At 35.0% G+C, this 16388-nt stretch overlaps 1 protein-coding gene across 2 annotated transcripts in view; it reads right to left on the bottom strand.

Annotated features, from left to right (window-relative positions):
* The window catches only part of LOC591135 (E3 ubiquitin-protein ligase UBR2), a 55883-nt gene that overhangs the window by 34596 nt on the left and 4899 nt on the right, over positions 1-16388 (bottom strand). For both annotated transcript variants that reach the window (XM_030998478.1, XM_030998476.1), the window contains exons 2-21: positions 12703-12831; positions 11955-12088; positions 11470-11548; positions 10343-10450; positions 9568-9698; positions 8889-8952; positions 8391-8468; positions 7353-7539; positions 6466-6573; positions 5681-5769; positions 5065-5166; positions 4397-4478; positions 3821-3896; positions 3339-3438; positions 2964-3092; positions 2599-2683; positions 2233-2319; positions 1583-1644; positions 858-968; positions 270-335 (exon numbers count right to left, since the gene is read on the bottom strand). In XM_030998478.1, coding sequence (XP_030854338.1) covers positions 270-335; positions 858-968; positions 1583-1644; positions 2233-2319; positions 2599-2683; positions 2964-3092; positions 3339-3438; positions 3821-3896; positions 4397-4478; positions 5065-5166; positions 5681-5769; positions 6466-6573; positions 7353-7539; positions 8391-8468; positions 8889-8952; positions 9568-9698; positions 10343-10450; positions 11470-11548; positions 11955-12088; positions 12703-12831 — 2007 coding nt within the window. The remainder of the gene's footprint in view (positions 1-269; positions 336-857; positions 969-1582; positions 1645-2232; positions 2320-2598; positions 2684-2963; positions 3093-3338; positions 3439-3820; positions 3897-4396; positions 4479-5064; positions 5167-5680; positions 5770-6465; positions 6574-7352; positions 7540-8390; positions 8469-8888; positions 8953-9567; positions 9699-10342; positions 10451-11469; positions 11549-11954; positions 12089-12702; positions 12832-16388) is intronic.

Genomic DNA, 16388 nt, shown 5'->3' on the forward strand with positions numbered 1-16388 from the left:
TTTTAAAATAGGCGAGGTTCAAGTGGTTTTATAACCAGGTCCACTGAGTGGACACAAAAAGCTAGAAAGTAGAAACCTCTTAGATATGAATGTTTACCAGCAATTATTAAGAGTAGAAGTAATTTTTTTAAACCTAGTCATTCATTTATCAGTCACATTGTTTACATTAACTGAGACATAATGTCAACTGACTTTACTGTATTAAATAATTTTTAATAGCAAATAATTTGTATCTTGTATTTTTTAAAGCATAATGATAGATTTCTTACCTGCAACATGATAACATCCTTGTCATACATCTCTGTCTGGCATTTCACATTCTGGTAGTAGTAAATCTGGCAATAATAAAAAATAAAGGAATACAGTATACATTCAAATCACTGTTATCATATATGCTTGTCTATTCCATTTTCCTTTTCTTCATCCTTTGCCACATTTCATCATCACCCCCTAATAATAATCATTATTCTTATTGTCACCATTATCATCATATTAGCAGGAGACAGATGCTTGCAAATATATTGATGTAGATCTTTCATCTAGCTTCCATACGTCATGGCAATAACTCCAAATACTGTTTTCATAAATGTGTGTCCATTCCATTTTCCTTTTCTTCATCCTTTGCCATATTTCATTATCACCCCCTAATAATAATCATTATTCTAATTGTCACCATTATCATCATATTAGCAGGAGACAGATGCTTACAAATATATTGATGTAGATCTTTTATCTATCTTCCATACGTCATGACAATCACTCCAAATATATATATACACACAGACATATTACAAACAATTCACATATATTTGTTAAACTAGACGTTTGTAATAGAGGTAACTAAAATTGTTCCTCACCTGATTCAGAAGAGAATATCCATTTCTCCTCCACATCCCAGCATGCACCTGAGCAATTAGAACCTGTGTCCTCAGGGGATCCTCAATCAACTCCTCAGGAAGTAGGCTTGGCTGAGTCATTAGGGAATAGGAAGGGTACCAAAAATCAAAAGTCAATATTGCTTTTTTATCCTTTTTTTTAAAAAAAACTGTTATGTTGTTGTTTTAGTTTTATTGGTATGTATCATTTATTCATGAATATTTATGCCGGGGATGATTTTTCCTAATTTTAAGACACAGGAAATTATTCTAAAACTTTTATTAAGAATGACTTCCTACGGGTACTCACATCGCTTTTTCAATGTTTATAGTTCAGACTTTATCCTAAGACAAGTAATCAAACTAAAGTAAGCTGCCCCTACATCTTTCTTTTTGATAGCTAGACATTAATAGGCATAAGCTAGACATCCACATACATGCCAACATTTGAAAATCAGAAATCTGTACAAATTATGCTATTTTCAAAAAAAAGAGGAACAATCCTAACTCTCCTATTCAATACTACAGACAAATTTGTACTGGAAGAGGAACACCTGCATTAAAATGATAATTATCTTCTCCCAAAAAGAGGAATGTTCCTCTTTAATCTGAACAGTTGGCATGTATGCATCCATAATAGCATTTACATAATTGAACATAAAACAAATGATTGAATTATTTAATGTATTCATGTGGAAATAACTCACCCCATTCATCAGACCCTCGGTGTAGAAACCCAGCTCATATTGACCAAGGTGAAGGTGAAGACCTGTATGGGAGGATGAGGTAAAACAGAAGGTTAGACCACTGTAAACTCAAGTATCCTTCTATAGGTGACCTAGGGATGTACAGACACATAGTCAAACTGCTTGGTCCATATTTTACTCTAAAGCCAACATCAGGTTTGAGCTTTATTAGTCTAAAGTCGATTTTAACATAGGCAATTAGACCAAGGTCTACATTTTCTCTTAATTATACACAGCATCTGGTTTATCTGAATCAGTAGGCTACGAAACAAAAAGGAACTAGGGTTGTTTTGAATACCAGCTATGGTGTCCACTGATATACAACACCACTGGATACCCTGACACTGGAGGATATATGAAAGCCCTTGAGATGGAACGTTCATTACCCTTCCTACATATGATATATTGCATGACTGACCAAGATTGCTCCAGGAGAATGGGGATATAGTTTGCAAGGTGTAAACTGAATCCACAAGGGTGGAGTTTGATAATCAACCATATGTTCTTAATATATCAATATATCAATCAATCTTCTTAATAAAAAGAATAGTGTAATCCACCCGATTTAAGTGAGAACCAAACCCTTTAGATCTGTTGCGTGTAAAACTTACCTGCAAGGAATCTAACCAGGGCATAGTGGATGCTGACTGTCATAGAACTCACTGAGTACTTGATGCAACTATACGTCTTATCTTCAACTGAGGAAGAAAGAATAGAGAAAAGAATAAAATCCCTTTCCTCTCATATCATGTGTTATAATTTACACCCAGTCACAAACTGATGTAGAATGAGAGAAACAGAACTGAACCACAAAGTAGAATGAATGAATGGCTAAGTCACTCAATTTATAAATCGTCAAGGATCAACTCTGATAACATACTTATATACAAGTAATTTACATAAATATGACAAAACATGATATGACTTGATTCTGTGCATGCTGCTACAACAATTAAGTGTGATAAAGAGATACATACTTTCTACGTTTTCTCTCTGCTGGTCTCTAGATAGCTTCCTGAGTGCTGCCATGGTTGCTCGGTATGCCTTGATTAGTAAAGACCTCTGTCACATGAACAAACAGAAAGTATTGTTATCAATGCTAATGATATGAAATTGTTTAGTTAATCAGAGAACGTCTAAAATAACAAGAAGGAAATAAAAAGATGCGACTGTACGAATGAAATGAGTCTGTGTCATAAGAACACGTCATCATCATTATCATCATCATCACCATCATCATCATCATTATCATCATCATCACCATCACCATCACCATCATCATCATCATCATCACCATCATCATCAATTTCATCACCAACATCTTCAGTATGGTTCAACTTACATCCGACGCACACCATTCTAGTAGGAGTGTCAGACACGGACCAAGTTTCATCTGCATAGAGATGGCCATTTCCCATTCAGGTTCATACTCTATGTGGTGACCAACTTGCCGTAACACACTGTCCATACACTGCGAGAAACAGGAGAAAAAAGAGTTATAATTTGCATTCTGTATTAAGATTAGCATAGCTAATATTCAGTATTCTGTTATTGGTCATACTGCTTCCATATTCTCCTGCTGATTATTTGGACATGCTCAATTATAAATGTCAAGAACCAAAAACTTAAAAGCCTACAGCTTGTAACGGACCTCAGCCAATTATATTGTTCTTCCTCCTTTTTGAAAGATTAACAGGATTTTAATGAATATACTTACATGCATGCTAGAGAGCAGTTCTACTAAGACAGTGACTCCTTCCATCACCCTGTCTCTAAGATCGCCAGTCCAGGACTCAGGTTTGTTGGACAACACATACCTGAAAGTGTGGGAGAAATCAATCAATGAATGTGACATCTGCACAAGTAGGCATGTACATGAAATGGATACATTTACAGATGAAGTTCACCCATGACAAAGATACAACATGATACTACTATATGATATTGTTTACTTATGACTTCCCAATTGAATGACAGACCTTCCTTCCTCAGAAAATCAAAAATGAATAAAATGAAGGTGTGTACTATTAAAATACCTTGCCATTTTTATAGCTGGAGATCCCACATTTTCACATTTTACACAGCTGTGTTATATTCTATCATGTACTGAAGAATAACCTCAACATCATGATAACAAGTCATAAAATGTCATTTTTTATAAAGTATTTGTTGAAAAATAATGACTGAATTGTATATTACCTGAGATCAAGAAGTCCATAGAGGGCCCTACGTATACTGGGTGGAGGATTCCTACGAAATTGCAAATGTCCCCTCCCTAGAAAAATACAATGAACAAAAAGATAATCAACAAGTGAAAGAGTTAGAATCCTCCATACCTGATCAGAAAATAAAAACATAAATCAAACTATGTTAGTATAAAATGTTGGTCATTCCAAGACACAGGCTCCCAGAACTCAGTGCACTTGACCATTGTTTATACAAAAATGAGTTTACCAATCAAATCTGGTTTTAAATCATCTACATAGATATATTTATAACTATCTAATAAACAGTTCAGCCTAACTATTTGTAATGACACAAGGTCTCGGTCTCTATCCCTTTCAATCACTGGCAGTAAGTCCTGCCTTAACTACATTTTGCATACTGTATAAATTGTATATTATTAGCTTGTTTGTCTGCCTCACATTCATAACTAGTTAAAAAGATTACAGAGTTGACCCTCATTTGAACACTGTTGTTATCAACATACACAGTATATTAAAAACAAAGGAACATTATAAGAAACTTGTGTCACATTTAATTATCAAATCTTACCATCTCTGAACTGAATAGTCTGATCCACAAAGCTCCTTAGGATAACAAAGAGTAGATTGTGCTCCTCAACAAGCATGCGAGACTGTCAACAAATCAAAAGAATATTACATATATCTTTTGCAGTGATAATACTGATATGTTTGCATTAAATCATGATTGCATTAAAATAATAAACATTACTTTTTCTAATAAAACTGAATGCAAATGTATGCTTGTCTCATGTTACATTGTAGTTTGAAAATCAAAAATGTCATAACGTAAATGTACATTTGGATAAGATTACAATGCATGTAAGATCACAATGTATGATGACTTACCTGCTCTATAAACCAAGTGGTCTTCCACAAATAATCACCCCTAGGTACCAGGGGCACATACATGTAATCGATCAACGTCCTGGGGAGGGGTCTTAAAAAGTTCAACCAATCTTGGACATTTTTGGGGGGCATGTGCCCCCCCCCCCCCCTGGCTACGTGCCTGCTAGGTACTTCCATCTATTCAAGCAAACCCACATATTATCATCAACGGATAAATACTAAATACAACTTTTGCAACTGTAAACAATTAGGACAATTCTGCCTCTGATTGCAATCCCCCCTGTTAATGGTAGGCTTCTACAGTACAGTTGCCAGTGTTAACCAAAATGCATGTTGGAGCCTTGCACTCACCACTGTAGGTACTGTGAAGATTTGTACAGAGAGTGATGAGATAGACAGGGCATGATCATGGTCATCAATGGTAGAATAGTCTACAAGGATCGTTGGGTAGTGCTGCATCAAAGAAAAAAGAAACAGAATGTTTGGTTAAAAAGGGGGAAAAGAAATGAGGAAAATGTTATTTGATATGAATACATACTTGGCATTGGTAATCGTCAGCTATGAGAAATAATGATGATTAAGACTCATGGATTGAAAATATTATTATGGCAAAATAAACTCAAAACATTACTGAAAGATAAGTGCAATCATTACAAAGATAAAACAAACTTAAAATAAATATTTCAGAGACTATTATATATAACATTATGAAATCTAATAATCAATAGCAGAGTCAAAAGAGGGTTAGAATGTTGGTCTGTTGCTGTTTCATAAATGAAGCCTTTTTTTCTTCTTTTTTTCCCCAAATTAGCCTCTAGGGATACCTTTCTCTTGAGTTATCAGTATCCAAAATTAAAGCTTGGAAAGTAAGTTATATAGTGAAGTTAAAGAGCTTATCAGCTATGGTAAATTTGCTTTAAAAATTTACGACAAATTGTGATAACTGTAAAGTGATGTTAAATCTTACCTTGGTGAAGAGAACTGCAAACTGTTTCTTGTGTTCTGAATCCATCAAGAGAGTACTCATAAACAGCTGATGCCACTGAGCTCGAGCAACTGAAATGATAAAAGAGTATTAAACAAGTATGTTAATGTGGTACAATGTAGATGTTATTTACACTGGTTTTCTGCCCACTTGAAATTCTCAAAATAAAAAGGAATGAAAGATATACAACACGGCAAATTGTAAATTTACTGTTGTAATTGTAACACATGTTTTTTTTATTACCTATCATTGTATGCACAAAATTGAGAAGAGATTTAGCCCCAAATGCATATTTTCCTGTTCATTTTTATTATAACTGATGATTTGTTTATCGCTCCCATTTCTCTCTTTTGTATCTCTCTCTCTTCCTTTCTCTCTCTCACATATAAAAGTTAGATTCACACACGACTATTAAATTATTCTACATACCACTTTGAAACACTGAGATATTACATAGAAAGCGTGTTCCAAAAACATGTCCCTCCAGAGCCCTGTTGCAAAAAACTTATCATTGGCTGTAACGTTGCCATGGTAACTACCATGGAAACCTTGATTCTGATTGGCTGTTGAGCCCTGTTACCATGGTAGTTGCCATTGATGGCAAAGTTACCATCAATGGTAAGTTTTGTGCAACGGGGCCCTGAGCATTGTGACTACATTGTCTGCTGGCAACCAGAAGGGTGTTTACTCTAATCAAAAATATGAAAATATCCTAGCGTCTGGCTCTCGGCCCCTCAGTGAATGAAGAAGTGTATTGACCCACATACCTTTCCATAGATGTGTATCATTGAGCATGCTCTCCTCTATGACTGCAGTCACCTGACCTTCTTCTTTGATGCTTAGAAGCTCTTGACATAATAACACACGCATAGCATCTAAATAAACAAAAGATAAAAGATATTAAGTGTTTACTTTTAAGTTTTAATAAAGTTATTATATTACATACTCAACTTTAGAAAATCCCTCTATGACCTTAAAGGGAGTGGGTTACTTTGTCTCAGATTCTGAAACAAAATCCTGGATTTAGCTCATGCTGCAATGATAATTATAAGCCTTTAGGTCAGTCAGGAACCCCATGACTTTTGCAAGCCTATCGCCTGTCTGATTATCAAGATATTTATGATTAGGTATCAAAATCAAATTTTGCGTTTTCCTAACGGTTTTCATAACACTACAGTCTATTGGGGAAAACAAGTATGGTAAAACCGGTCACTCACACATTTTTTACTTTTTTGAGTCACTTCATGATCATTTTGAAACGCAATTTTGTTGGGGCTTCAATATTACACCATATCACAGACACTGATAACACGTAGGGCCATGCATCTCAAATATTGTTAAAGGCATTTAACAAAAAAAGCAGATGGTAAAATAACAAAGTTTAAGAGGATTACTTTGCAGCCTGTACATACATTTCTATATACATTAATGAACTGAGTGTGCATAGTACCATTTTTGTTTAAATCATTAATAATACATCTTCAGGCATAATTCAGATTTTGCTTTTCTTTCAAATCCAAACTGAAATACAATTCAAGAAAAATATATATACGGTGAAGGATTACTAGACTCAAATCTGGATTTTTGTAATTTGATGCAGGGTATCAGTAAGCCTAAGGGAATGGGAGAATTCAGTAGGCAACTGGTTAATTACCTGATCCACCAGCGACAGTGGAAAGCCAGTTGAGTAACTTGAGAGCACATGTCTGATGAGCAACTACTACCATGTTCATCACTAACACCTTCAATGGGGTACTGTTGAGTCTAGATGTCGATCTCTCAATCACATTCTTAGCCCTCTCACAGTCTCTCTCGTTCCCCCTACGTACAGCACTGCGACCCTGTAGCAGTGGTAAACAGAAATTTGGTTAATCTCTTTCATCAAACTATGAACTAAATATTTCAGGTCATTTTTGTATCAAGTGATATCTCATTAATCAATTATGAAATTTATGGCAAAAAAATAACTAAAAATAAAATATGAAATACAGACTAATGAATTTATGAAATTAAATCACTGATAAAATGGGAATCTGACACATGCGCTAGAAGCATGTAATTTGGTGAAGATAAGGACTAGGGTTTTGGTTTTGATTCAATTTTAGGGTAGTTAGCATGCATTGTCCAATCATACAGTTATAATACTATTTATTAAATTCAATAGTATCAGCTTTATTCATTAATATAGATTGCCAAAGGAATTTTTTTACATTAAGCATTTAGTAGTTGAGAGGTTTTTTCTCTTACTTTTAAATGCAATGAGCACACAATGGTTCTGCCTGATTTCAAGTTAAGACAGGTATATGGCAGTCATGAAGTGTCATGTTGTGTAGAAGTGTTGTGGTCGAGTGGATACGTCGCCGGACTGTCGATCACAAGGTCCGCGGTTCGAGTCCCGCCGCTGCACTAATGTCCTTTGGCAAGACATTGATCTACATTTGCCACACTCCACCCAGGTGAAGTAAATGGGTACCTGGTAGGAATTTATTCCTTGAAACGCAGCGCGCGTAACAGCTGCACTGCTAAAGCCAGGGTAATTATGCTGCATTATTGTAGAGCGCTTAGAGACTTCTGACAAAGTAAGTGTTAGGCGCTATATAAGCACTGTAATTATTATTATTATTATTATGAACACTCTACATTACCAACACACTTGTTGGCATATAATTATGAATAATGTCAATAAACTTACATCCTTATCCACAATGGTTGCAAACTGCAATGCTGCTTTGCGTGAACATTCTACGGCCTTCTTCAAAGAACTTATGACCTGCACATTGAAACATACACACATGTGAAAACACATTAATATGAAAATAATATAAAAATAATGTTAAGATTGAAAGTTGCAAAGTCGTGTTAATAGTTTTATTGAACATACTTCTTGCATGATATCTTTGATATACTTGGTATATTGTTGTGACTATTCAACTGTATTATATACATGTATATGGAGAGAGAGGGAAATGGGAAGGGAGAGAGAGAGAGAGAGAGAAAGACGGAGGATATACAGAGTACTTCAAGAAGATAACAATAACTCATCTGCTATTCACAATGGGGATAATTTTTAACATGAACTTATATGAACCAGTCAAAATTGGAAGAAAAAAATTATCTGTTGATATTGGGCTGTATGTATTGATTCACCTACAAATTACAATGAAGATACAAGTTTAATTTGTTATAGTACCTGCTCATAAGTATGAACTTCATCGTTAAAAAGCATTGTGCAGTAGACATCTGGTATGCTGTTCCTGTATGGATGAGAAAACAAACAAGAGGAAGGAAACGTAAATGGGTATCAAAAACCTAAGCTATGATGCAAAAAAGATAACAATAAAATGCCCATTTCCACTCTAATCTCTTCCTACAAATGTTTTTTTCTTTTGACTACCGGTACTACTACAGCCAAAAAAAATTGAAAGGTTTCTGAGTACATCCTTAATTTTAACCATTATATTGTGACTAAATTTTCAAAAATGAGAATATATCATGAGTAGATTTCCAGGAGACAAAGTACAGTATGAGAACAATTTCTGTTTTTGCAATTTGTTCATGTAGACATTAACATTATCCCATGGTATCATACTTCCAACTTTATCAAGCTGTTTTAAACTTCTTGAAGAAGGATAAACTTACCTTGGTCCAAAAATATTAATTGCACTGAAATGTTTAACTCAGCTTTACAGGGAAAAACACACAAACACAAGTAATGCTAACATCATAACAGTGATGAACAACAATATTAATAGCAGAATGCAAGTCTTAGTCCTCTAATTCTTACATATTATATCAAAGCACTTGAACTAAAATTTAAACAGAGCAATAGATAATGATATGCTTGATTATGATAATGTGAGATGACTTACGATCCCTGAAGATCATCTGGTATATCTTTAGGTTCATCTAAGAACAAGATACGATAACAATGTCTGAGGAGCATACGGAACAGCATCACTGCTCTAGCCTTCATCTCCTGGGGTAGGTTATCAAGGGGATCCTGATGGAGAGGAAAAGGGTATGCCAGAACATCTCATAAATAAAGGATACTATGATACTCTCACTTCACATTAAACAATAATACAAAGTCCTAAGAATAACTTGTTACTCTAAAAGCCTCTGCTAATTTTATTTTGGTTGTCAATCCCCCCCCCCCCCCTTCCTTCTTTTCTAATGACATGTGGGTGTGGAAAAATTTGCTATCTAGACATATCTGACATGCCACGAACAATAATACACAATCTTGTTATTCTCATAGAGTCATCAACTGAAATTATCATCTCAACTAAAACTGTCAAATGAAAACCTGCTACTGTCACATTAAATGGCTTCTGAAATACATCGTCTTTAAGTCTATTGTAATTCTTAAACTCAACATGAAAGAATACACTCTATTTTGCAAAAAAAATCTTATCTACTCTAAAAAAAAATACAGCATTTTAAACCTCTACTTAAGTTGTATGAACAATTGGAAACTCTTCATGTTATTAATTTATCTCTTTATAAAGGAATACAGATGAATGGTTGTCAGTTTTGTCAACAATGCATGGTTTCAGAGGAATATGTTAATTCATATATGTTTTGTGCAGCTTCTCTATCAACGCACTGTAATTTCTAGGTAGGAAAATCAAACAGGATCATCACCTGTTGTACATGTGTGGCAGCTCTGGAATGAAGCTCACAGAATGGTTCTTGTTTCCAAGCTTCTTCATCACCACAATCACAGTAGCCTCCTCCTCCTGAGGTATTCATCTAGAGAGAAAGACAGGAATGACCAAGATATCATAAACACTATTCAACATTCATTGCAATCACAAGTACCACAATCATCTTTATTACAATCATCATCAATATCCTCCTCCTCCTACTCCTCCTAGAGAGTGAGAGAGGGGAAAGACCAAGATATCATGATTCACTGCAATCAAAACCCGTTGGTTGCCCTGCAAAACGTCGCGTAGCGCTACACCACCTTTTGCCCGGAACTTAAATTGCGCGTTCAGGCTTGTTTGTTCCCAGCAAAACATTGTGCAGCAAATGAAAGATATATTTGCAAATTAATTTGAGAATATAATAAATCAGGTAAATATCTTTCTCTAAGAATAGTTTTGGCTCCATGGAACATAGAAACAATGTCTTTTTCAGCAAGTAGGTATTAAAACTTCAAAAGCGTTTTTCTCGGTTCCACCTTTTTTACCTGCGCGCACGTTACGCGACCTTTTACCGGGCATCTTCATTTCAATCATCACCAATATCACTCACCTCCTCCTCATAACCCATACCCATCATCATTGAAATGTCTGTAAAAGTGTAATATTTTTGATCCATCCAAGCCAGAGCTGCCAACCTCCAGAACAGAAAATCAGTAATCACAAGGCTCAAAATCAGTAATTTGGGTAATAAATCAGTGATTTCCTAGGCGGCGCTATAAATCTTTAAAAAAACGGCATGCCAACACTGCTCAGACGCATACGCGCATGATTATCTGAAATTTTTGGTGATTTTACTCACACAAAGTTGCTAAATATTGATCTTCAGGTCATCACAACACATCATTTTTCCATGAAAAATTGGCTTCTATTAAGAGAATACTTGATACTTTTCCGTCTTTTTCAGCGAGTGTTGGATGGCCGCCATACTTTTTATATTTTTATTAATCCATTATTTTAGACAACATTCCGTACTGCTGTAATGATCGTTAATTTCAGTACCAATTACGGGAAATCCGTACTAGTTGGCAGCTCTGCAGAGCATGGGCTATTATGAGTAAATACCTTATATCTATGAGACTTGTGTGCGCTCTTTTGGAAGCAGTCAATACAGAGAACACAGGTAGGATCCATAGCACAATCCCTGTGAGAAAAAAACAGAAGACAAGTTTACATGTATAACATTTCAGGAAACTGGAATACAATTTTGTTCTTGGACAATATGGCCATTAGAGTACAATCAGTATGCTATGCAGGTTATGGAAAAGCATACACAGCCAAACTGATTTCCTACTCATTGGATTTTAGCCAATATCATCCAATGGACTTTATCTTACACACCAACTTTCTGATTCTATTTTGATTATCATATTGGTTGGGATGAATAAATTCAAAACATTCACAATTTTCTGAATTGTAATTCACACAGACAAAATGTATTATGCTAGTTATGTTATTCTATTTATAATGAATAGTGCACTTGTCTTATTTTGTTCCTTTAATGTTTTTGAAATTTGAAAACAATACAAAAGTGGTCTAGTTCTCCTGACCTGCACGAATATGTTGGTTCTCCATTCTTGAAGACATGTCCACACAGCTGAGGGGGACACTCAGAGGCCTTCAGCTCACTCCTAACTTGATCAGGGTTGGGTCCAAACAGATACCACTCAAGAATCAGCACCACCTAGGGGTCAAAGGTCAAATTGAAGTCAATTAAATGACAAGGTTGTTTTTTTAAATGTATAATTGAGATAACAATTCTGGTGTTATACACAAGTCTTCATGTATCTGTGTTATATTATCAGAAGACGACGGATACATTTGTTGATAGTTTTGTCTTAATTTGTATTGAAAATTAATTAATTATACAGTGAGGCCATTCAAATACAACACAGGGTATGCATACATACTCTAAAGTCCAATTAATTTTCATTTCTCAAGAAGAAACAGAAAATGAAAAAATAGTTTAGTTCCTTTGGCATGTGATTAAACTCAAAACATCATAATACATTAGTCAGTTCTCAGCAGAATCAATTCATAGTGGTTAAATATTTAACAGGTCAAGCATACTTTACTTTATGATAAGCAAGAAGAGTCATGGACAAACGACACATGTACAGGTAAATAGATCATTCATATTCAACCCACCACAGCAAGTATATTACAGAGACTAAAACTATTTTTTTAAACTGATGGATAGCTTATAGACATGATTAACAGGTTTGGATCCTGGAAATATATAATATCAGTTGACATATATAAATTAAATTTCAAGCACATTTTGTAGAGAATTGTCACCTTGCGTGCAAACTCCTCTTCCTCCTCAGGTTGTACTTCATTAGCTTTGAAGATCTCAGGGACGGCATCAGCTAGGAAGGAGAAGATAGCTTTCTTCAAAGATTTACTGTCCTTGCACTTTGCCCACACCTAAACATATAAACAAGAAAAATTGTCCATCTTAGTTTCCATCTACAATGTACCTCTTGACGAGGGAACAAACATTTCTATTAAGACCATTCAGACATATATACAGCAGGGCTTCACTCTAAATTTTTTGGAAGGGGGTCCAGACTCCAGACTAAACTTTTTTAGAGTCGCTATGCCAATACACTATGTACATGTATATTAACATTGTGGGTGTCTGAAGTAAGATCATAGGTGCCCAAGTGTACTGGGCACCTGTTAGTGTCTAGCCCTGCATGAACTGCTTAAAAAAAGCCTCTGCAAAATTTTATGAGATGAACATGATAATAATAATAATCATAATATTTCATTTATAATAAAGCATCTTTTTATTAGATACAAAGCGCATAAAAAAGAAATACTTACAAACAAACTAAAATAAAGTATACATTATCATACAGAGCTTACATTAATTACAAACAGAGAGAAATATTACGATAAATTAGAAAAGATGTGTTTTTATACACCAGGTTTTGGGGCAATAGAGGGAAAGCCCTACCCTTATCTGTATACTGGTTCGAGGGGCGGTATAAGTGTTTTACTACTGGCTGATTGTATGTTATACATGGATGTGTGTAAATGAAGTAGATCACCTACGTATGCTGGGGCCTGATTATTGAGACCTTATGATATTATTGAGACACTAAATATGATACATATAATATATAGCATGTTTCGAGTTCCTGTCCAACACACATATCAATGAATATGGGCCATTGCTGCATGCAGCTGCATATACAGTAAATATCTCTTGGAGATGATTGTGTCTGGCCATTCATTCACACAATTTTTTTGTTGCTGTGCAGTGTTTTTTTAAGATACCGGTAGTTTATTGCATTCTGCCTGAACAGGGCTTGAATATCAGATTTCATGCATGACATTTATACTGTCGGTTTACATGTTTACATTTTTGGTCTAGATGACAGCTACATGTACATGTACGAGTCTCACATAACCATTCAACCGACCAACGCATGTACAAGTACATGTACTCTACAAACAGTTGGGGTGTACCATGGACCTACTAAGAACATTCTTCAAATACATGTCAATATTCCATGACATTTACTCATATTTTCATTTCCTGAGAGAAACTTGGTGGCAGGCTATAAATAATGACAGTCATTAGCTTGTAATGAAGGCTAATGACCCTGACCTTTACCTGCTTTCCACTGAAAGGAGATCATCCCTAACTGATTAGATCAATGTTATGTGAACTGGTCTAAGATTCCATTCTCTATTTAACCCTCATGCATCCATCAAATCAGCCTCCTTTCCAGTCTTTTCTTATTATTTATTTACATACATTATTACATACTGTACATACTACACATGTACGTACAGTCATGCATCTCCTGCAAATAATTTAACGACATACTGCACAGTATGTAGTTTTGTACCGTAATACTTCAGATTTCCCGAAAATGTAATTTTGTGTAAATGGACTAAAATAAAAAATAACCTTGCCAACATGCATGAACAAGGGATTGTTTCAACTTCTTTTTCCATAGCCTAAATTTAGAAAAGTTACAGGAAGTGAACTCTAGAATTAAATTCACACCAGCCTCATCAACAGCATGTTTCTATCAGCACATTACCGCCTTCTGCATATGATGTGTAGTATTTAACAATGATCTCACCAAGGATAAAGCACTACATTCTTTAAAGCACAAAAATCCAATCACCAATGTTATGCTTTTGATTCTTTAACAGCAAGGCATGCACAATGGACGACATAATCTAAAGGGAATAAGTTTGCTGTACTGCCATTTTGTTGGGGGTCAGATTGAAATGCTGTTGGAGATGATTTGAAAGGCAGGGTTGAAATAAAATAGCTGATATTCCCCTCGGCTTAATTCCTAGCATTCACCATTCAAAAGGATAACATGCCTGAACTTAAAGGTAGAAGGTATTATTGCGACTCTGACTGAATCATTTTCAAAACTAATTACTGCTTGTAATTGTGACTGAAGACTTCATGTTTCATTACCCAATTGCTCTTTTTGCTATAAATACCATTTGGAGTATTAAAACATGTAATCAATCGTAAAATTTTTGCCCCTCATTGAATAAAAACATAATTGACTACAGTGAAGTGAGAGCGGGAGTCCAGGAAAAGGAGCTCTTCAAATTAATTGTACATAAAATATGAATCCCAATTACAATATGAATATACAAGGATATGTGGGCTTTATGTATTAAATGTTTTATGTACATGTATCTGACAAAAGAATGCAAGTCATGGAAAATACCAGTGCATGTACTTGTGTTTGAGCTCCCTTTGATCTGTGACTTCGCATCATATACATGTACCTTGATGTTTGTTTTCAAATAACAATTATGGTATAAAGCACATTAAATGTGTTTATGAAACAAAACATGATAACATTTTCATTACCACTGGAGATGCTATATACATGTAGATTGCTCTGTTAGGCATTAAAAGTGTAAAACACAAGATTGCACCATTGTTTTCCTTCATGTACCCTTTATATTCATATCAAGGCGGGATCTAGGCTTACTTGCTTCACTGGGGGGGATGAAGGATGTACATTTGTAGCAAGGGGATGTAACATTCCATCTCAACATGGCTCACTCAGCATGCATGAAATTGTAACAGATACAATCAATTCAAATGCAAATTCCAATCTAGATGTGCTGAACTTGTGTCGTCTTGACAGTATTGTCTCCAGAGTATTTTCCTTCTTGTAGCCTACCGGTACACAAGTCCCGACTATTCATTGCATTGTTAGTTTTCTAGGGCAAAAGTCTTCTGATTATAAGGGTTGAAGTTTTAAGGGATGCAGAAAGAAAAATATTTAATGAGGCCCCTCTCAATTTCTTAATCTTATGTTCAATAATTTTGTATGATCTTTGATGACACTGAAACAATGTGAACTCACTCATTGCTTTTTAGTACCACACATACATACAATGTATGAAGTATGTAGGCCATTTGGTGATAATGAGATTGTTTCTTGATATTACCGGTATTACCAAAAAATGTAAACACCACAAATGATCGAATTTCGTTAAGAAAATAAATCATAAAAAGAGAATGAAGATGGCAAAAGTTGAGACCGTCTATCTAGTCTGTAAATCTTTCACTTTTTACATACAGCGCTCTCATTTTGGCATTACCAATTGCAAATAATACTTTTCTATTCCAAGCCTTCATATTTTCTTTCACGTTTCCATTTGTAGAACTTTTTTCTAAATATTTTTCTTGGTAAAAATTTGTTTTATTGTTTAAATCTCTACTTCTCCTTGCATACAATACATCCAAACTTCAAAATATTTATTAAATTGTAAATTGATACATTTAGCATGAAGGCATTGTTATCTAAACACATATATAGGGGTGTTCCGTGGACATACATGTACATGTTTTGAAGAGTCATCCACACCCACCCACATTGTAGCAAGATGATGCACTTTGAAAGTTCAAGTAAACGCAACACATATCATATATGTCACCTCACCATACCTCATTAACCTTACATGAGCTTCAAACGTGTGGA

This window comes from Strongylocentrotus purpuratus, unplaced genomic scaffold (genome assembly GCF_000002235.5).
Source record: "Strongylocentrotus purpuratus isolate Spur 01 unplaced genomic scaffold, Spur_5.0 spur5_scaffold_5, whole genome shotgun sequence".
Classification (NCBI taxonomy): Eukaryota; Metazoa; Echinodermata; class Echinoidea; order Camarodonta; family Strongylocentrotidae; genus Strongylocentrotus; species Strongylocentrotus purpuratus.